General features: G+C 44.4%; 1 protein-coding gene across 10 annotated transcripts in view; it reads left to right on the top strand.

The window, feature by feature from the left end:
- CFAP221 (cilia and flagella associated protein 221) overlaps positions 1–21,420 on the top strand; it is a 108,661-nt gene extending 87,241 nt beyond the window's left edge. For all 10 annotated transcript variants that reach the window (XM_086718426.1, XM_086718427.1, XM_086718425.1 and 7 more), the window contains 5 exons: positions 5,713–5,871; positions 7,444–7,535; positions 13,332–13,424; positions 16,274–16,369; positions 21,193–21,420. In XM_086718426.1, the coding sequence (XP_086574552.1) occupies positions 5,713–5,871; positions 7,444–7,535; positions 13,332–13,424; positions 16,274–16,369; positions 21,193–21,301 (549 nt within the window). In that variant the 3' untranslated portion in view covers positions 21,302–21,420. The remainder of the gene's footprint in view (positions 1–5,712; positions 5,872–7,443; positions 7,536–13,331; positions 13,425–16,273; positions 16,370–21,192) is intronic.
- Positions 21,421–22,375: the final 955 nt, after the last annotated feature.

The following is a 22,375-nucleotide window of genomic DNA, read 5'->3' as shown; positions in this document are numbered from 1 at the left end:
AATCTGAAGCAGGCTCCAGGCTCCAAGCTGTCCTCACAGAGCCTGACACGGGGCTCGAACTCATGAGCCGTGAGATCATGACCTGAGCCTAAGTCGAAAGCTTAACTGACTGAGCTATCCAGGTGCCCCTATTTATTTTATAACAGGAAATTTATGCCTCTTAATCCCCTTTATCTGTTTCACCCATCTCCCCACCCACCTCCCTCTGGCAACTACCAGTTTGCTTCCTGTATTTAGAGTCTGGTTTCTTGTTTGTTTTGTTTTCAGATTCCACATGTAAGTGAAATCATTCCATATTTGTCTTTCTCTGTCTGACTTACTTCATTTTTCATAATACCTTCTAGGTCCATCCATATTGTTGCAAATGGCCATACTTCATTCTTTCTATGATTAATATTCCTTTGTATATATGTACCGTATCTTCTTTATCCACTCACCTATTGATGGACATGGGCTGCTTCCATATGGTGGCTGTTGTGAAAAATGCTGCAGTGAACACAGGGGTGCATATATCTTTTAATGGGGCGCCTGGGTGGCGCAGTCGGTTAAGCATCTGACTTCAGCCAGGTCACGATCTCGCGGTCCGTGAGTTCGAGCCCCGCGTCGGGCTCTGGGCTGATGGCTCGGAGCCTGGAGCCTGTTTCCGATTCTGTGTCTCCCTCTCTCTCTGCCCCTCCCCTGTTCATGCTCTGTCTCTCTCTGTCCCAAAAATAAATAAAAACGTTGAAAAAAAATTTTTTTTAAATTAATGTATTCATTTTCTTTGGGTAAATACCCAGAAGTAGAATTGCTGGGTCATATGGTATTTCTTTTTCTTTTTTCTTTTTCTTTCTTTCTTTCTTTTTTTTTTTTTTTGAGTAACCTAGAAAAAGTGAGCTCTTGATACATGTAACAACATGGATGATTCTCAGAATAATTATGCTGAGTAAAAGAAATCAGACCAAAAAACGAATACAGGCTGTATGATTCAATTTGTGTAAAAGTCTAGAACATCTAAAGTAATCTATAGAGACAGAAAGCAGATTAGTGACTGTGTAGTGATGAGTTGGATGGATTGGTATGGTGGAGCAGGGAGGAAGGACAGAGAACTTACAAAGGGACAAGAGAAAACTTTGGAGGGTGATCAAGAAAAATCTTGATTTTTTTTTAATTTAATTCAAATTTTTTTAATTTAATTTTTTTAATGTTTTTTTTTTTTTTTTTTTTTTTTTTGAGAGAGAGAGAGTCAGAGCGTGAGCAGGAGAAGAGCAGAGAGAGAGGGAGACACAGAATCGGAAGCAGGCTCCAGGCTCTGAGCTGTCAGCACAGAGCCCGATGTGGGGCTCGAACTCGTGAACCACAAGATCATGACCTGAGCCGGAAGTCGGTCTCTTAACAGACTGAACCACCCAAGCGCTCCTGAGATGTTTGTAATTTTTCTGGTGGTTTTGCAGATGTAACATACATCAAGACATCAAATTACATAGTTTTAATATGTGTAGTTAATTGTGTGTCAGTTCTATATCAGTATAGCTATAAAAGAAGGAATTTGGAAACCCTAAGAAAAGAAACAAAAACCAAAAGAAAAAAATCCTGGTTGGAAAGCATTATTGCGAAGTCCTCCTGCATTCAGCTTGCAGGAGGAAAGGTAAAGGGCTCTGGGAAAGAGGTGTAGAGGGAAGGGTGGGCCCCACACACTAACAGTGCAGTCGAAAGGATGGAAACATTCAAGGATCTGAGAAAGGTACATCATCCAGGCAAAAGAAAAAGCCATTATAAATTCTAGAGGGGAAGGGCACCTGGGTGGCTCAGTGGGTTAAGCGTCCAACTTCTGCTCAGGTCATGATCTCGCGGTTTGTGAGTTCGAGCCCCGTGTCAGGCTCTGTGCTGACAGCTCAGAACCTGGAACCTGCTTCAGAATCTGTGTCTCCCTCTCTCTCTGCCCCTCCCCCACTTGTGCTCTCTGTCTATCAAAAATAAATAAAATGTTAAAAAAAAATTTTTTTTTTTAAAGAATTGAGGGGGTTCCTGGGAGTCTCAGTCAGTTAAGCATCTGACTCTATGTTTCAGCTCAGGTCATGATCTCACCATTGGTAAGTTCGAATCCCGTGTCAGGTTCTGCACTGACAGCATGGAGCCTGCTTGGGATTCTCTATCTCCCTCTCTCTCTCTGCCCCTTCCCTGCTCGCTCTCTGCCTCTCTCTCAAAATGAGTAAATACACGTTTAAAAAATAATAATAAGATAAACTTTAGGGGGGGAAACAATCAACTAAAAATCGATACTTGTTCCAAAAAGGAAACCGAACTAAAATTTGATGTTATTTTTAAGAGTTACTGGTAAATAAAAGAAAAAGTGGAATCCAGTTAGCCTTGCTACTGGGACTCTTTTTCTGTCAGTGACCTGATAGTGAACCTTCACACACACAAAAAAAGAACTATAATCTGAGCCTCTACTTGGCCTGGCAGAGAAACATATTTCCACAGTTAAGACAAAAGAAATGCTCTTTATTAGTTGCCAACTTTCAAAGACAACTAATGAACAAAGTATGGAGGTCTTGCCTGTGGTTCCAGAAGGCAGATGTTAACCATCTCCATGACATAAAAGCAAGACTGTGGAAGAGGGCAGGAGGGTTACAAGAAAGCATAGGAATGGTAATGTTTTCATCGCATGTGAGGGGGGAGTTGAAATACTCAGCCAAAGATAATGAAACAACAAATAGGGGTATAAGTGCATCCTTCCAAGTCACGAAGATAACTCACAGCAGCACTAAAAATAACAATGTGATTTTCAAAATTGGAAGGAGCATTTGTGTATATGAGCAAAATCCCTATCTCGCATAGGAATGAGTCCATGGCTACTGGCTGAGGTTGGTAATACAGAACTGGAAGAATAAGCATAATGTTTAGAGTAATGGCCATTGGAGGCACAAAACTCAGACATAATGGAAAGAAACAGCCTGTGGGATATGGGCCTGGGGACAGGAATGGTCTTCAGGAGCCCCATCGCTTTTCATCACAAACCCTTCCAGCCTGGACGAGTTGCTGCCACATGCGTGCGTTAGTCTGAGGAAAATGAGAATTAAAATAATTATGGGATGACCACTCAGGCCACTTACTCTGGTGGCAATGGCCACCCAGGGGAATCTGAAGTATGACAACTATTAAAGATAGTGATATTGCCGTTTCCAAAAGCATTTCCTTCATTAATCACCCTTGGCCCCAAGGCCCATCCAGAGAGTCGGCCACACAACTTCACTGGCCCTCAATCAAGCAGGGCGGGAGAGGCGCCTGAAGGCCACGCAGCTAATTTCACCTCCCTGGTGTTGGGCACTGTTGCCTTCCTCACCACCTGACTAGGGTGCAGCCGGCCTGTCCGCCATCACGCTGTCTCCTAGTCTCACTGTGACCCAGCCCCACTGAGGTCTCCGTCACTCCTGCCCCAATTCCCCCTAGAGTCCCTTCCCAGGCACTTTTCCGATTGGCCTTCGGTCTCCTCAGGGGTGACTCCTGGTGGTGGGAGTCAGCAGTTATCAGACTATTACCCTCCAATCGCTCTCTTTACCCCTGAGGTGGGGCTGTGTTCCTTTGTCCCTTCTCCAGTCCTGCCGGTCTCCCCCGCTTCCTGGCTGGGGGTGGCCAAAGTCCTCCTTGCTCCTTGGGCATCTCTGTGGTGTAATATACAGTCGACCTGGTTCGCCCAGTGAGGACTGGGGGGCTCGTTCTCTCTTCCGTCCTTGGGTTCTCCTTCTGAAATGCACTGAATGGAACGCGAAATGTCCCCCACTTCCTCCACCACCCCCCTCCTTACTATCCTTCCTCCTCACCCACCTTTCTCTATGTTCTCAGACCTCCCCTGCTTTGTCCCGCCAGGGCCCCCACTTTCACCTTGTTCCCTTCCAACCCTCCGGCCCCTAACTGGGGAAGGGGTCTTCCCTTGGGCTCCACGGGAGCCCACTCTCTTCTGTCTCTGCCCCCACCCCATGCCGTGCTTTGAGGGACCTGAAAAGAACCTGCTGCTGTCAAAAAAATACATGTAGATGTGTCCCCTAACTCTTTCTTCAACCGCAAGCGCTCACTGAGGGGTTTGCTTGTTTGTACAAGGCTGTGGGTGTTGCGGATTCCACCAGGGGGCACCTTCCCTCTCCCTGCCCGGCACCTTCCTTTGTACCCTCCAGTTCAGGCAGGGGTCCCCTCCGCATCTCTCTCCCTGGCTCTAGCTGCAGGTCAGCCTCTGCACCAACAGCATATACTCTTGGCAGTGCTCATGACTGGGCCACATTTGATTAGTACACCACCGAGGATGCCAGCTCTCCTACCCCTGACATCTGGGTGCTCTGGGGCTCCCCCCCCCCTCCTCCCCACCTGGCTAGCTACATTTTCTTCTTTGTGGGAGACATTTGTTGCTTGGCAGTGAGACTGGGTTTCTGTAAGCCATGTGGAATTTTGTTGTTTTGTAAAAAAAAAAAAAAAAAAAAAAAGTCCTTAAAAATCACACGAACAGAGGGCAGCTGGGTGGCTCAGTCGGTCAACTGTCCGACTCCGGCTCAGGTCATGATCTCACAGTTTATGGGTTCAAGCCCCGCGTCGGGCTCTGTGCGGACAGCTCAGAGCCTGGAACCTGCCTCGGATTCTGTGTCTCCCTCTCTCTCTGCCCCTCCCCCGCTTGCGCAGACACTCTCTCTCTCTCAAAAATAAATAAACATGAGGGGCTCCTGGGTGGCTCAGTCGGTTGGGCGTCCGACTTCGGCTCAGGTCATGATCTCACAGCTCGTGAGTTCGAGCCCCACGTCAGGCTCTGTGCTGACAGCTCAGAGCCTGGAGCCTGCCTCGGATTCTGTGTCTCCCTCTCTCTCTCCACCCCTCCTCCACTCATGCTCTGTCTCAAAAATAAATAAACATTAAAAAATTATAAAACAATAAACTTTAAATATATAGAGAGACATAATAAAGAAAAAATAAAAATCAGATGAGCATACAAAAAGAACCAAGTGTCAAGTTAGTGGTTCTTAAACATCTGAAATTAAACAACCGTGAGGGACAAAAGCTCCATTATTGTGTGGGACAAGAGCAGGGTTTGTTGGACAAGCCCCAGAAGGGACATTAAAAGGCTCTCTATTTTCCTATTGTGATATAATTGCTCTGGGCCTCCATTAGCTCTGTTGGAAAATTAGGAAAAAACAGGATCTCCCTTAAAACCAGATACTGCTTCCAAATGGAGCCTTCCTGAATTAAAAACATTACCAAAACAATGTTAAATGTTGACATTTCCTGATCTATCAAATGTCATCCTCTTCTTTGTCTTGTCTCTAAAGTAGCCTTCAAGAAGCTATTTTTGTTTTCAAACCCAGAAGCTTATTTGCTTTTTAAAGCCAGTTTGCTTATCTAATAGAGTCCCCTAATTCATCAAATTTAGAAATAAATACAGAACTTTAAGCTGTGTTAAGCTACGATTTCAGTTGTGCTTGTTTCCACGAGAACTTAGTAAATCTACATGGCATGTACTGAGGCTCTTAAACCAGAAAAGTGGCATTTATGAATGACTGTGACTGCTACCAATTTGAAGACGTGTCTCTTCTGCTGCTTCTCTTTCCCAGACGAGCTGACGAGGACCCAGAGTGTTAGTGCTAGCAGGAGCCATGGACAACACTCGCTGTCGCCTGGCCTGTGCCTGACGTAGAAAATGGTAAACAAAAGAGATTTTTTTCTCTCTTTCTCTCTGTCTCTCTCCTGCAGAATCCCAACCCAGGATTATTTCCTGTGATGCACCCTCTGACCTACGCAGAAACCTTGATAGATTACCATCTGTGCCCTCACCCCAAGTACAAGTTCATCAAGGAGTCCCACAGGGGGTCCAGCATTCCTCACACCCAAAAGCAGTTTCTTCATCACACGGTAATGCCAACGGTGGGCTCACTGTCGCGGCTGGCCCTGGGCTGCAGGGCAGGGCAGGGGACAAGGATAGAGGGTCACAGCTGGAGTCAAGAAGAAGGTTTGCAGCCACAGCCCCGGCGCCGCGCTTGCCCCCTCCATGCCCACGTCTCCGGCAGCATGTGGCCGATTCTTTCAACGTTATCACTCTCCTTTACCCGTGAAAGCTGTGACTACTATTCATTTTCTTCCTATTTCAACCATGTAGAAGATGGTCATGTGCCTGGTGTAACCTCACGACCTGACCTCCTCTTTCTTTGGCTCCAACAAGTACAGAAACATCAGAATGGACAAGGTGGCAATGTGACCAGTGCACAGTACAGGAGAGGCTCCAGAGAACTCCTTCTCCCCTGAGATGACCAACCTGACCTGAAGGTCCAGAGACATCTCTTAAAGGGGGCCCTCGGGCCCTTCAAAGTCAAGAAGTCCCTAACTCAGATCATTGTCTCTGCCCTGCTTCTGCCAGTCAGACCTCCTACCGCCTCCCCTTCCTGGGCTGCCCACTTGCCTTTCTGTTCTCCATGCTCTTGTGCAGGGACCCATGTGGTCCTTGATCCCTCCCTCTCCTTCCTGCCCCATATGTGCCCATCACCGGATCCCCCAGTGTGCCCCACACAACAGGCAAGTCTCCTTCTACTTCACCCCACGGACTGACTGTGCGGTCAGCCCTCCCTGGAAACCTTCCCTTGACACAAATCGGGTCTTGTTTTCCAGTTTAATAACCTTCAGTGCTCCCTGCTGCCCGAGGGCGCGGCTGGAGCTCATTGGCTCGGCCCCAATGAGCCCAAATCATTGGCTAGGCCCTCCCTGCCCAGCCTGCCTGTCCAGACTCACTTCCCACCAGGCCCCATCTAGCCCTGCACTCAGCCAAGCTGTTGGTCCCCTGACAGTGCTCTCCTTTGCATCTCTGTGCATTTGCAGGCACTTTGCCCCGCCCGGAATGCCATTTGATGAACCCCCATCTCTTTGAATATTGCTTTAGCATCACATTCACCAGACAGATTGTAAGGTCCGATCTGTCCTCCATCACCAGGAGAATTTTCTTGTGTGCCTGATGAATCAGCGGGGAGAAAAGGTCTCCTTCACCCCTACTTAAGTTCCATACAGCATTGTGTAGTGCCCTTTGCTAGAGAAATTGTCTTTTACCTCGGAACACTTCAGTCAAACTTCATGAAATTATACATTTTGGGGCTTGGGGCGCCTGGGTGGCTCAGTCGGTTGAGCATCTGACTTCAGCTGAGGTCACGATCTCTTGGTTTGTGATTTCAAGCACCAAGCCCCACGTCAGGTTCCCTGCTCTCAGCACAGAGCCCACTTCGGATCCTCTGTCCCCCTCTCTCTCCACCCCTCCCCTGCTCACATGCTGTCTCTCTCAAAAATAAACATTTAAAATAAGTGCATACATAAATACATTTTGGAACTTAACTTCTAAGACTGCAAAAAAAGCCTGTTGAGTGAAACGGAAGTCCTTCCTAGACTTTAACCTCACCACGCAGTTCCCTTACATGTCAGATCCTGTGCCGGCTCTCCCTACAGGACATTATTCCTGGAATAATGAACTGGTGCAAGTTCCAGCCCCTGGCCCTCTCATTCCTGCCAGAAACTTCGAAGACAGAGACTACACAGAGGTAAGCCACAACTCATCTGTGTGTCTCCCAGGGGCATGTTTGCCCCACGGATCACAGAGGTTAAGATCCTCAAAGTTAAATGCCAATAATGTATCAAATCCTACTTTAAGTGCGTGAGGGAAGTTTGCTAGTTAGAGAAATATGATGATGTGTATAACTGATTCACGTATTTTGAATTATCATCATTGAGGTCTACTTGTTAAAAAAATGAATGTCCCAAGCGGTTGGTTGGCCATATTTCAATAAACGTGGACAACCAATCCATATAATTCAGCTGAAATATTCGTGGCCAGGTTTTAACATGTTTGAATTGCCAAGATGAGCCTTCAACACCCTCCCTATCCGATTCTAGAGCGCGTACTCCTCTCTCTGCCGCAGCCTGGCGTTCCCTGCGAGGTGCCACAGCTGCAGAAACAGAATGGGTAGATGAGAATATTGTTGGGCCAAAGAAAGAAATCTAGAGTAGCCACATTTTTTGCTAGTTTGCTTATTTAACACCTCTTCAGAGCCCTAAGATCTCAAACGAGGAGTCCGGTGCCTTTTCTCTGGGACTCTGGCTGGTCAGTACCCCACTCCTGAGCCCCTGAATTTGCTTCTTTCATCCACTGTCCTTACAAGCATAGTTAAATCGGTTATTGGTGAGTGACTGTGACTAGTATCCACAATGATGGCCATCGGCAGGCAGTCACCTTTCGTTCAAGTCCTTTGATCCAAAATGAGGCCCACCCCCAGGGGAAGCCTGAGCTTTGCCACTATCCAGGATCCACAGGTGAGCACTATGCCCCTTGACTCCCACCAGGGAGTCACTGGATGTGCAGTGACCCTGATAGACTCCCTGTCCACCCGCCTTCCCCAGGTATTTGAGGGGATCGGTGAAAGCCAGTTTGTGACTCTAGACCACTGAATTGTACTTCTTCCTTCATTGCCAGAGGAAAGGCTGGTTCTGAAATAAGCAACATTCAGCCACACTTCCCCAGGCATTTCCACATGCTCTTTCTTTTGTGTTATTTCATTAGCACTTCTCAGCTACTCTCCTCTGCCTGGAGATGAACAGGAAACAAGCAAAAAAAACAAAAACAAAAACAAAAACCCAAAAAACAAAAACCAAAAAAACCAAAAAAACACCCAGCCTAGGATTTGCGACCTGGTTGGGGCTCAAAGATATTAGTTCCATTTCTGTGGGTTCCTCCGTACTTCATTCATCTTGGAGCCACCTCAAAATAAACGCCACATCTTTGTTCTTCACCTTAGCGTGTTTTTAAAATCTGAAATTTCCAGAATTAGGAGAAGCGATGGCACTGTAGAGAGAGTGAACGCCTTGGAGGAGCCCTTGGAGACCTGCCTTTGTAACTCATTAGCGGGTCACCTACTCTGTGTCCTTGGGCGAGTTACTTATTACTGAAGCCCTTTGAGCAATAATTTCCTCACCTGTGAACAGGGACAGCAGTGGTGTCCTACCCGGACTGTTGTGCGGATCAAAGTAAAACGATGATGTGAAGCGTCTAGCACGATCCTTGATAATAACTCTTCCCGGCCCTTCTACCCTCCCCCCTGCCCTCCCCCCAGCCACTAAATCTTGCAGTGGCTCTCCTGCCACCAGATGGCGATGGTCTGCCACCGCCTTGACACACATTTGGTGTAGGGTAGGGACGCTTCACCCAGGTAACCAGTCAACCAGGCATAGCTGGCTGTGGAGTACCATCAGGAGACCGAATAAGCAAAATGACCCATGGATAGATGGTAAGAAGTGCCCACCAGCTTTTGGCACGCAGAAGTCTCAAGAATTAAGGGGGAAAAAAAATCCTATTTTTTTTTTCTTCCAAACCCATGTCCTTGGAAAAATTTCCAGAGGCTGTTCTTTCAAAAAGCAGTCAGAATGCAGTTACCTTGGGCTTGAACTAACCATGAATTAAACATGAACTCTACATGAATTAAAGAAAACTCTCCAACTATGAGTTGTTAGTTTCAACTTCTGTGCCTGGGTGCTCTGTGGGGCCAGTTTGTTTCAAAATAAACCGTAATTGCGTAACAGATTATAAAATCAAGAGAGGATTCTACGTTTCCTTATCATGGATTTCCATGATGTCAGATTCTGGACCGTGTTTTTATTTATTTAAAAAAAATTTTTTTTTAACGTTTATTTATTTTTGAGACAGAGACAGACAGAGCATGAATGGGGGAGGGGCAGAGAGAGAGGGAGACACAGAATCGGAAGCAGGCTCCAGGCTCTGAACTGTCAGCCCAGAGCCCAATGTGGGGCTCGAACTCACAGACCGCGAGATCGTGACCTGAGCTGAAGTCGGACGCTTAACCGACTGAGCCACCCAGGAGCCCCCCGTGTTTTTATTTTTAAAGGCAGTTACAGGGGCGCCTGGGTGGCGCAGTCGGTTAAGCGTCCGACTTCAGCCAGGTCACGATCTCGCGGTCCGGGAGTTCGAGCCCCGCGTCAGGCTCTGGGCTGATGGCTCAGAGCCTGGAGCCTGTTTCCGATTCTGTGTCTCCCTCTCTCTCTGCCCCTCCCCCGTTCATGCTCTGTCTCTCTCTGTCCCCCAAAAAATAAATAAAACGTTGAAAAAAAATTTAAAAAAAAAAATAAAGGCAGTTACAAAATAATAATGGTATTCTTTTTTAAGTTTCTACAAATCCATTAATGATACTTCAACTTTGTAGTCATTTTGCTTCGATAAATGACCTATTACTTATGAGATGTTTCTTTTGCCCCTGAGAATTATCTGTTTGTTGTCAGACCATGCGATATGGTTATTTACTGTTTATTTATTTCAAGTCATTTTTGTATTCATACTAATCAAAACAAGCTTGCTTGGCTTCTCTGCTCCTTAATAATTCAGTGCGAATTTGTTGAGTCTCTAGGACTTCCATACACATCTCAAGAGTCAGCAGCAACAGAAATTACCTAATCCAGTAGCACCCCAACTTTTGGATTTTTTAAAAATTCTTTTTAATGTTTATTTATTTTTGAGAAAGAGAGACAAAGCATGAGCGGGGAGGGGCAGAGAGAGAGAGAGAGACACAGAATCCGAAGCAGGCTCCAGGCTCTGAGCTGTCCGCACAGAGTCCCGCACAGGGCTCAAACTCATGAACCGTGAGATCATGACCTGAGCCGAAGTTGGTTGCTTAACCAAGTGAGCCACCCAGGCACCCCCCAACTTTCGGATTTTTAGACGAGTGAAACGTCCAGAAGAATTCTGAGAACCGTTTTTAGAGCCGTCCGAGTTTTGCTTTGCCAAGAAAGGCATTAAAACCAAGCAAAGCAAAACAAAGATCCCAACCACCATCTACTGTCTCCACCATTTCAATTCCAGAAGAACATATTAATACACACAAAAAAGTTAAAGAAACACAGTCTCAGAATTTAAAAATCAGGTACGTTTGGTCTTATGAGAAATGCTTGCCAGGCTGTGTTCCCAGACCGGCTCGCACTCTGGAGAGAGGCATCTGGGCTCTCCACTTCTCAGCACCTCTTCCCGTCTGGAATCCCCTGTGACACTGGCAGTCAGTGGACTTGTCAGTTAGGACCTTTGTCATGAAGTCAGTAGATAGGACTAATCCCTGGTGGTAGCACCCAGGCTCCCTTTAGTAAGAAATGGTGTTAAAACCCAACACCTGGGGGCTGGGGGTTCACATTGCTACTTGGAGGGTTTGTTTCTTGGCCTTCTCAGCAGACTCGCCAGGGAGTGTAGGTGGAGAAATACACACATGCATACACACACGTATACGTGTGCGCATAAGCACACGTACACACATTTTAGAAATTATGGATTTGCAGCAATGCTTGTAACTCCAGTCCTACCCGTAAAGTTATTGCCTGCTGTCCCCCATTCTGTATTTGTATGTTCCTTCTGCTGTGAGAACCTCGGCTCCCAATATATTTACTCATTACTCTGTTCCCTAGTACGTCCAAAATAGTTTCAGAATTGCTTCACCGATAACCATTTCAACAAACAAGCATCATAAATAGAGTTCAGGTTTATCTTCAGTTTCCCCTATACCCACATCCCACCAAAACTGTGACCGGACAGTCAACTACTATATTTCTAAGTTTCTTAGATTAGTTCTTTCTTTTCCTTTTTCCCCTTCCTTCCTTCCTTCCTTCCTTTCCTTCTTCTTTTTTCTTTCTTTTTTCCTTCCCTCTTCCTCTTTCTTTCTCTCTTTCTTTCCCTCCACTGTGATTGTGGAATTCATGTGAAATATTATTTGCTTCAGTTTGCTTTCACTTTGGGGTTTTCCCGCTTCCCTCTGTGATAGATTTAATCTCATTATTTTTTTTTTAATATGTAGAATAATGACATGCTTTCCAAATTCAAAACTACACAAAAAGGCACACTTAGAGAAGTATCCATGCTGGCCACCTCCCTCCCATCCTCGTCAGTAACCAATTCTGTCTTCTGACTCATTCTTGCAGTTTTTCTGATGCTAAGCAGAATATATATTTTTTTCTCATTTCCCCTTCTGCCTTATACAAAAAGTGCCACACTAGATATGCTCTACTGCACGTTGATTTTTTTGCTTATAAAAAATATCTCCTGAAAATTGCTGCCTATTAGTTTACAGATCTCTTCCTCACTCTTTTATACAGCTGCAAAGCTATATGCCCTAGTTTGTTTTTTGTTTTTTTTTTTTAATTTTTTTTTCAACATTTATTTATTTTTGGGACAGAGAGAGACAGAGCATGAACGGGGGAGGGGCAGAGAGAGAGGGAGACACAGAATCGGAAACAGGCTCCAGGCTCCGAGCCATCAGCCCAGACCCTGACGCGGGGCTCGAACTCACGGACCGCGAGATCGTGACCTGGCTGAAGTCAGATGCTTAACCGACTGCGCCACCCAAGCGCCCCTATATGCCCTAGTTTGATTCATTCTCTACACTTGGCAAGCAGGTGCATTTTTGCACAGGAAAAAAAAAAAAAAAACAACAAAGAGAAAAAAGCTTATTTCAAAGACATAGGTGCACATGCCAAGGAGGCTTCAGTTAATCCCCTGTTTTTCCGTGCCTGCCTCCTGCCTCACCATCAGCCCACAACCTCTCTAGCGTTTGTAGGAGGCCGGTTTCCTTCCTGCGTGTTCTACGCTCTGTCACTGTGTACTTTTTCATGAGACAACACTCTTCCCAGCCTCCAGAAACTTACTCCAGAAAACTGTTGAAAACGTTTACCCCACGTATGTTTTTTCTCTTCCTCTTTGTTGTGCGTTCAATTTTTAAAGGTTTTTATGTAATTGAGGCCAAAGGAAAGAAAAAAAGCAAATGCCTCTGCTACCATCTTGAAACAGAATTCTGTTGCCAACTTCTAAAATAACAATATTTTTTCTCCCTCTTTTAAATATTTTAATGTGCTCGATACCCGGGAATTTTTATATAAAGCTCTAAATATATAATACCAAGCAATATATAAGGGGGTTGGGGGAAGGTCTGAAATTGAATAGAACAATAAAGGGAGACTGTAAAGATGGGGGGAAATATTAGGAATTGAAAAGTGAGCTATCTAAATTTCACCCCAGGCCCCCCAGGAAATGACATTATTTTAGACACTACCAGCTTGAAAGTTCTGTTTCTAAACTCTGGGAAATGGCTTGTTGGGCCGCATTCTCATGGATTTCACTTACCTGTTGCACCTGCTGTCTTTGTCTGTAGGGAAACATGGGGGGTGTTCAGGAGCGAAGGACAGAAAGGTAAAGTCCTCCCCTGTGGCAAAGTAAAAGTGCTTTAGAAAGTTATGTCGGCATTCCAAGACTGTGAATGTGAGCATTTATCCTGGCTGCCTGTGTGATTCCTCCACAGATGTGATCCCTTCAATTCCGTTATGCTTCCTATAAATGCCCCCGCCGTTCTTGAGGCCCTACCAGAAGAAGACAGGTTGGAAACAGCAGAACGGTACTTTTTTTGCCTTTGGCTTCTCATGTGGTCTGTGTCACAAAAATAAGCCAGGTGCCATGAGAGATTTCAGAAGAGCACACAGTGTCCGAGCTTGCAACCCAGAGGAGTTCAGGCCTCCCTAGGGGATAACATGCTGAATTCACAGTCGGGAATGGACAGTCTCTGTGGCCTCACATTTGCTGATCTTTAGGTGCCCCTGGAGCTCAAAGGAGCCAGAGAGTAGAGGTGGTGCTAAGTGGGCTTGGAAGGCTTCAGTGGTCATGTGAACTTGGGTTAGTACTTGAAAAAGGGTAGGATTTGGAGAGGCATAAAAAACAATAGGCTCCTCTAAAATAAAGAAAAGGGGGTGCCTGGGTGGCTCAGTTGGTTAAGCATCCAACTCTTGAATTCCACCCAGGTCATGATCCCAGGGTTGTGGGATCGAGCTGAGCCCTGTGTCAGCCTCCACGCTGAGCGTGAAGCCTGTTTAAGATTCTCTCTCTGTCTTTCTCTCTACCCCTCCTCCTCCACCTCACACTCTCACTCTAAAGTTAAAAAAAAAATTTTTTTTAATTAAAAAAATACAACTATAGGCCCCAAACCAAGGCGCTTAAGTTTGATTTTACTGGTGAGCGTCCAACAGCCGGTAGAAATACATCCTTGAATCTTCCGTCATTGTGCCCATGTCAACATTCTTACATGTAAATAATCCATTAGTGAAATCCTAAATATCTGAGGCGCGCATCTAGTTCTCAGACCTGCCCACACGCAGTGACATTTGGCAATACCTGAGCATTTGAAACTGAACCCACGTCTGAATGGGAAGGTTGAAGTCTTGTCTATTCAAACCACTGCCTGCGGGCATTGGTGAGGACGCTGCAGCCAGGGCGGGATGGCACGCATCTGCCCGAGGTTCAGGGGCCACAGGGAGATGCCCAGCAGGCGAAAACTTCTCTGACCCTCCACTCAGCACTGATGCAGGGACTGTCGTGACCCAGTGTCCGCATCTGTGAAATGAGAATAAGAGTATCTGTTTCACGCAAGTTGTCAAAATTACAGGCGATAATGCCGATGCCGATGACGAGGGTGGTAATTATAACAAACATTTAAAGCACTACCTGTGTATCGGGCACAGCACTTTGCACACAGTCTCATCTACCCCCCACGATGAGGTCTCGCCGTCATCCCCATCTTAGAGACAGGAAACTGCTCACAAGAAGATGATGTTTGCAGAGCACCCACCTGTGGCTGCTTAGGAATCTTGAGTTTTCAATCATATGGGACTGGAACAGCTTTTGTGGCTTTCGAAGGTACTTTCCACAACAGAAACTTGCTATGACACTTCTGTCTACTACTGCTGAATGACGTTTCTGTTGTTTTTTTTTTAACTTGTTTTATTTTTTATTTTTCTAAATTTACATCTGAATTAGTTAGCATATAGTGCAACAATGATTTCAGGAGTAGATTCCTTAATGCCCCTTACCCATTTAGCCCATCCCCCCCCCACAACCCTTCCTGTAACCTTTCAGTTTTGTCCCCCTCCCTGTTTTTATGTTATTTTTGTTTCCCTTCCCTTGTGTTCATCTGTTCTGTGTTTTAAAGTCTTCATATGAGTGAAGTCAGATGATATTTGTCTTTCTCTGACTAATTTCACTTAGCATAATACCCTCCAATTCCATCCATGTAGTTGCAAATGGCAAGATTTCATTCTTTTTGATTGCTGAGTAATACTCCATTGTATATATATACCACATCTTCTCTATCCATTCATCCATCGATGGACATTTGGGCTCTTTTCATACTTTGGCTACTGTTGATAGTGCTGCTATAAACATGGGGGTGCATGTGTCCCTTCGAAACAGCACAGCTGTATCCTGTGGATAAATGCCTAATAGTGCAATTGCTGGGTTGTAGGGTAGTTCTCTGTTTAGCTTTTTGAAGAACCTCCATACTGTTTTCCAGAATGGCTGCACCAGCTTGCCTTCCCATATATTATTTCATTTTAAAAATTTTTAATGTTTATTTATTTTTGAGAGAGAGAGAGAGAGAGAGAAGCAGAGCACGAGCTCGGAAGGTGCAGAGAGAGAGGGAGACACAGAATCTGAAGCAGGCTCCAGACTCTGAGCTGTCATCACAGAGCTTGACATGGGGCTTGAACTTACGAACTGGGACACCATGACCTGAGCCCAAATTGGATACCCAACCAACTGAGCCACCCAGGCATCCTTATATTATTTCATTTTTAAAGCAGTTGTGGATTTTTTAGTTCTCTTCTCATTGGTTTCTACTTGAATTCCATGGTGGCCAGAGAACATACTGTGAATAATATCAGAAGATTGAAATCATTCAGGCTTTCATTTTGGTGTAAGATATGGTCAAGACTGGTACACATTTTCAAACGTGCACTTGAAAAGAATATGAATTCTGTAACCTCACTTTAAAAATTCCCTTTTATTCTCTGCTTATAAATAATGATTCCTACCATTGTTTTTGGGTGGAAAGCAATTTATCAGCTATATGCTACTCTTTTTTTTTAACTTTATTTATTTTGAGAAAGAGAGAGAGAGTACACAGGCAAGCAGGGGAGAGGCAGAGAGAGAGGGAGAGAGAATCTCAGGCAAGCTCCACGGCTCAGTTTCATGACCGTAAGATCATGGCCAGAGCTGAAATCAAGAGTCGGATGCTCAACTGATTGAGTCAGCCAGGTGCCCCAGCCTTATGCTTCTCTTAACATACACTCAACAAAAGTGGGTAGAACTAACCTTGAAAGCCATAAGAATTACGTAACTCTTAAACGATCAGAATATTTCTCTATTTTATTTTGGGAAGGAAAATCCATGCCAGCTAAGCGTCTTCTCCCTTTTCAGTGAGCTCTGCGAACAGAATATAGAAGTTATACTGACTCCAGAAATAATTGAAGCAGAATTCCCTATCTTGGACCACAAGGACACCAAAAAGGAGAAGTAAGTAGATGATTTATGCTTAGGAAGGGGCAGCCTTCCGATCGAATGTGTCCTATATGAAGTGCATGATTGTCACGTTGTCCGAATCGAAATACCTCAGGCTTAAAAAAGAGAGATTTGCACATATCTTAGTTTATGCACAATTACGTGCCCTCAAATGTGGTTGGTAAGTGAACATTTAAGAACTGAACCCAATTTTTCCATTTGCTTATCATCTCATTTCACAGGTGTGTTTGGCGGGGGGGGGGGCACCTGTAGCCACATCTCAGCCCCACCATGTGTTACACGTGAGATCTCCAGCCATGTCCCTTACCTCAGTAACTGAGCTTCGGGTTCCTCGTTTATACCGTGCGGAACATAGTGTCCCTCACAGACGGCGTGAGGATTAAGTGAGACACCAACGAGAGGACGTCTCGCCAGTTGCTTGATGGGAGCTAATATGCTCAGCAAACGTTAATGTTTCCCTTCGCCTCTCTATCAGGGGTCAAAGAGCTAAGCAAACATCGTCATCCCTCAAAACATTAGTTTCGGTGAACAGTTTTGTAATGGAAATAACCTGATATAGTTCATATGGTTTATAAGTTTGAAATTCCAAGTATGCTTTTAAAATGTTTTTCTTTTGGGGCCCCTGGGTGGCTCAGTCGGTTGGGCGTCCGACTTCGGCTCAGGTCATGCTCTCACCATGCACAAGTTCAAGCCCCGAGTTGGGCTTTGTGCTGACAGCTCGGAGCCTGGAGCCTGCTTCAGATTCTGTGTCTCCCTCTCTCTCTGCCCCTCCCCTGCTCTCTCTCACTCTCTTTCTCTGTCAAAAATAAATAAACATAAAAATATTGTTTAAAATGTCTTTTTTCTTTTAAAAAATGCCTTTTTGGGGCGCATGGATGGCTCAGTCAGTTAGACATCTGACTCTTGATTTCGGCTCCAGTCACGATCTCACAGTTTGTGGGTTCGAGCCCCATGTCAGGCTCTGTGCTGACAGTGCAGAGCCTGCCTGGGATTCTTTCTCTCTCTCTCTCTCTGCCTCTCCCCTGCTCTCTCAAATGTGGTTTCTCTCTCTCTCTCAATAAATAAATAAACGTTAAAAAATAAAAATAGGGGCGCCTGGGTGGCTCAGTTAAGTGTCTGACTTCGGCTCAGGTCATGAACTCGCTTCCGTGAGTTCAAGCCCTGCGCTGGGCTCTGTGCTGACAGCTCAGAGCCTGGAACCTGCTTCAGAATCTGCGTCTCCCTCTCTCTCTGCTCCTCTGCTTCTCTTGCTCTGTCTCTCTCTCAAAAATAAAGACAGATTTCAAAAAATAATAATAAAGATAAAAATAAATAATTTAAAAATGCCTTTTTATTATTAAAAAATCAGAAAATACAAAAAATAAAAACAATACCACCAGAGACAGTAACTTGTACATTCTGATGTACGGTCTTCCAAATATTTACTTATTTAGTATCTATATTATTCATTATATATAATATGTTAATATATATTAACATAATTATATTGATTATATACTTATGTTTTAATAACATTTAACATATTATTCATAATGTTTCATCTTCTGCGCTTTTATTTATCAATCTACCATAAACATATATTTATAAATATAGGTAGACATTGTATTCCACCATAAGTTATTTCACTGTCTTCTGAGTTGTCAGTGTTTTGCTGTTAGCGATTGTGCTGTAGTAAATTTCCATGCTTACTCCATACTGCATATTGAGAATCACTGTATATAGTCTAATTGTCATTCAGAGTTCCATCAGCAGAGGTCAGGACTGCCCACATTCAAATGCCCTGAATAACATGGAAGACTATCATTTTTCTTTTCTTCTTTAGCAATAGGATAGATTTAAAAAAGACCTTCTCATTGTCTTCATTTTAATTTCTGTGTGTACAAGTGATGTTACATAGTTTCTCAGGCTGATATTATCACCCTATTTTTCTTCTTTAATGAGGGGCTCGCTTTGCCTTTTTTGCCAGAAGCATTTATCTGTTTGTCGTTTATTTCTGTGTCTCTTGTACATTAAGGATAATTACCTTTTCTTAGACACATAAGTTTCTCAGTTTGTCTTGGAACTTTGTTTGGAATGTTTTGGGAGGCCTTGCCTTTTTTTAAAGGAACTAACCCCCACCCCGCCCCCCACATGTCTTAGTATGGGGTTCCTTTGGCCTGTTTGTGATGGTTTCAGAGGCCTACAGAAACCAACACTCCTCGGAAAATTTTTTAGCAGTTTCTAGGAAAAGGAAATTTAAGGTAGAAAGATGTTAAATAGAATTTCAGTGAGCCTGCTTTGGTCAATTACCAATGAAATATCATCTCACACAACACAACATGTCAAACCTCGTGTACCTCAACAAACAGATGCTCTTTGCACTGCATTTGTTTCAGGTTTCAAACAATTGACTGAAGGTTTTAAATAAAACCCTTTTTTTTTCTATTTTATTGTTTTTTTAAGAGACTCTTCTCTTTTTTTTTTAGTATTTATTTATTTTTGAGAGAGAGAAAGACAGAGTGAGAGTGGGGGAGAGGGAGACACAGAATCCAAAGCAGGCTCCAGGCTCTGAGCTGTCAGCACAGCACCCGATGCGGGGCTTGAACTTACAGACCGCGAGATCATGATCTGAGCGGAAGTCGGACATTCAGCCCACTGAGCCACCCAGGCGCCCCTTTTTTTCTATTTTAAAACTTGCCCCTGGACAAATAATGACTTGCCACACGAATGGAGTAATATGTAATACCTCTCTGTTCATGTGCTCTTAAATGTGGTTTTTCACCCTTTATACTACAGAACAAATGTTGAATGCCACCTGATTATCAAATTATTATTAAATGAAACAGAAGTTATTACTTTATATATTCACCCAGTGGTATTTTTTTTACATATTTCAGCTGCTTTACCACAAAAATAAACTAAGAGTGACCTCTAAACATTTCTGCACATCACATTAGCTTCTAATTTTTTTCCAAAAACACAGATGTAGGGGTGAGAGACGTTTTTTCTCTCTCTCTCAAATAAATGAATCAACTTGAAAAAAGACCTTAAAAAATACAAGAACATTCGACCCACTTTCAATAGACATATCATGGCATTTTCAATTCACCTATTTTTCTGTTTACATTATTGTATGTACATGTTTTCCCATGGCAAAATTATCAACGTGATCATCATTTTATTGGCTGAAGACTATTCCAACAGGTTGATAGCCCATAGACGGTTTTAGAAAGTTCATTGAGTCACAGGTTCTCTTCAGCTCGTATCAAGCATTATCCTGAGCTGTTTTATCCTCTCTGTCCCTACTTGTTCCTTTTCCTCACCTCTTCAACCTCAGGCAGAAGCTGCCAGCGTCCCCACTGTCACACACACACACACAACCAGGAGGTAGAGAGAATAAAAAGAACACATCAGTGGTGTATAATTTCCCATAAGGACTGCTATCTGTTTGGTCTCTGGAAAATTCTGTTTTCAGGGATGCAAAGAATCATGTGTTCTCCCTCAACAGCTGTAATTACCGTGAGAGGTTCTTTGCTGCCCTCGTGGTGATCTCAGCCTGCTCAAGACTCCCCTAAGGGGAATCATGCAAAATGTCCAAGAAACTGTGAGGGTGACTTTAGTTGCTGACACATCACTTGACACTTCTGAGATTTTCATAGTATCATTCAACCATTAGTATCTTTACTAATAAAGATAGGGAGACAGACCTACATATTTAAATGTTTTAATTTTTTTATTAGAGAGAGAGCATGAGCAGGGGAGAGGGGCAGAGGGAGCAAGAGAGAGAGAGAGACAGAGAGAGAGAATCTCAAGCAGGCTCCACTCTCAGCACGGAACCCAATGTGGGGCTTGATCCCACGACCCTGGGATCATGACCTGAGCCGAATCAAGAGTTGGACACTCAACCAACTGAGCCACCCAGGCACCGCCCCTAAGATTGATTCCATTAAATGATACCAATTAATATTTTTATGACATGCATCAGGGAACATTTTAATTCTTCATTTTCAGATATTTCTGCTTTCTCAAAACTGCCAGGCATTTGTCAGAACTTTACATTTCACCCTGCTTAGAAAACGTTCCAGAAACACTTGAGTTTATATCGTATTCTCCTGACTAGGCACATCATCTAGCTGAGCTCACCATCCTCAGACATCTGTCCTTTCAACCAAATGCACTTGGGTCATTCCTTGCCAGACATTTGGAAACTTCTACCCAGCAACCCCCTTGCCACGCCCAGCCAAAGTCTGGGCTCCACACCAGCCATCACTTGATCCAGATGCAGAACCCTCCCTCTTGATTCCCCCGCTTCTGGAGCCATCATCAGAGTCGGAGATATTATGTGTCTGCTTCATTCACAAACGTGAGGAAGCATCTAACGCTGCCTGAGCATTCAGAAGACATCATACTAAGATGTCTAGGAGTAATTTCTCATTTCACCTCGACAATATTGGGAGGTGGGAATTCCCACTGTCTGTACGTCTGGAAACGGAGCCTGAATTAGGGAACTTGGCCATGCTAAGAAACGCGTGTAGCTAAGATCAGAAGCCAGGTTTGCATCACTTATCAGCCAAGTGTTTTCACTGGTAACTAAATTATCGCTAAATATAGTTTTTTATATATACATGTAGTTATACATACACGTTTATGTACATTGAGATGTGTGTGTACATATATACATATATGCTATCAATCACGTATAAAAACATGTAAAACAAGTCGTCCAGCCTTCACCGCGCTATCCCCGAGCCAGCAGAAGGGTGTGGGGGGATGGGAGATGGTGACTGGAGCTGTTACCAAATGCCCTGATGTGTCCTTGTTGGGTGTTTGATATGCAGAGAGGCCAAAGAACAAGCACAGCCAGAGGAGAAGGCGGGAGAAAAGGTGCTGGAGGAGATGAAGCTTCTGCAGAACAAAGCTCTCAACTCGTACCTGATTCTAGGATAAAACCTCCAGGAGGTCAGTTCCTTCCGTCGGCTTTCCGCCCGTCACTGTGGTCCTCTGTGTCCACTTGCATCCCAGCCATCTTTGGAATTAAACTTCCTAGAGGATAAAATCGGAATGTGGACGGTGTATATATTTTTAAGTAATGATCTTTCCTTTCAAAAATAAAATGTCACTGGTGGGATGGCGGTGTCGGAAGCTTCTTGGTGCAAGATTTCGTGCTGGCACAGACTTCCTGAGTAAGTCGTGGGCCACCATGCCGAGACCAAGAGCCAGGGCTATCCGCTGTTCCTGAGAGCCTTTTTGGAGGTGTGGTGCCTGGGGCTGGAGGTAGGAGGGTTCAGAGCAGGGTTGCTTGCTCACCTCCGCGGCCCCTGAGTGTCACAGCCTTGGTGAGGACCCTCGCTCCCCAAGCATCTGTGGGACGGCACGCACTAGCGAGCAGGGGCTGGAAAACGGAGGGGACACAGTGAGCCACCCAAGCGTGGAGACTGGTTTGGAAGCAACTGGAAAATATCCCTCTGGAAACGCTAAGAAACACCTGAGGCAAAAGGTCACTGCCAAGGGGTGGGGAGGCTCTGTGAACGCATCAGCGAAAACCTTTTGATTGTGTGGGTCTTTGGTTTTGCTTGTGTTTGTTAACATGACGCCATTCATTTGCAGAAGCAGGTAAGACTGATGACATTTGGTTTATAACAACCCATCATTATCCAAGTATATTTGGATGTATTCCCTACATTCCTCTTTCTGTGCGAAGCTGTTATCAGACTCTAGGTACCGTTTTAAAAGAGCTCTTCATTAGCTCATTGATTCTGACATTTGTTCTGGGATTTGTCTTTCCATCATGAAACCAAAACTCTTTAGGGACAGGACCTACAGTGTGTTTGAGGCAATTCGCATCCGTTAGACAATTAAATGTTGTTAATGACCGTTTCCTTCCTGTCAGTACAATAGGTACACAAGTGAGCTTGGGTCTGTGAAGCCATTTCTTTAGTGTTCTTAAAAAAATATATATTTTTTAAATGTTTATTTATTTTTGAGAGAGAGAGAAAGAGACAGCGCACAAATGGGGGAGGG

Source organism: Puma concolor, chromosome C1 (assembly GCF_028749965.1).
Source record: "Puma concolor isolate L17-30 chromosome C1, mPumCon1.1.hap2, whole genome shotgun sequence".
Classification (NCBI taxonomy): domain Eukaryota; kingdom Metazoa; phylum Chordata; class Mammalia; order Carnivora; family Felidae; genus Puma; species Puma concolor.
Note: the sequence above shows the minus strand (reverse complement) of the source record. Positions and strands in the feature narration are given on the sequence as shown.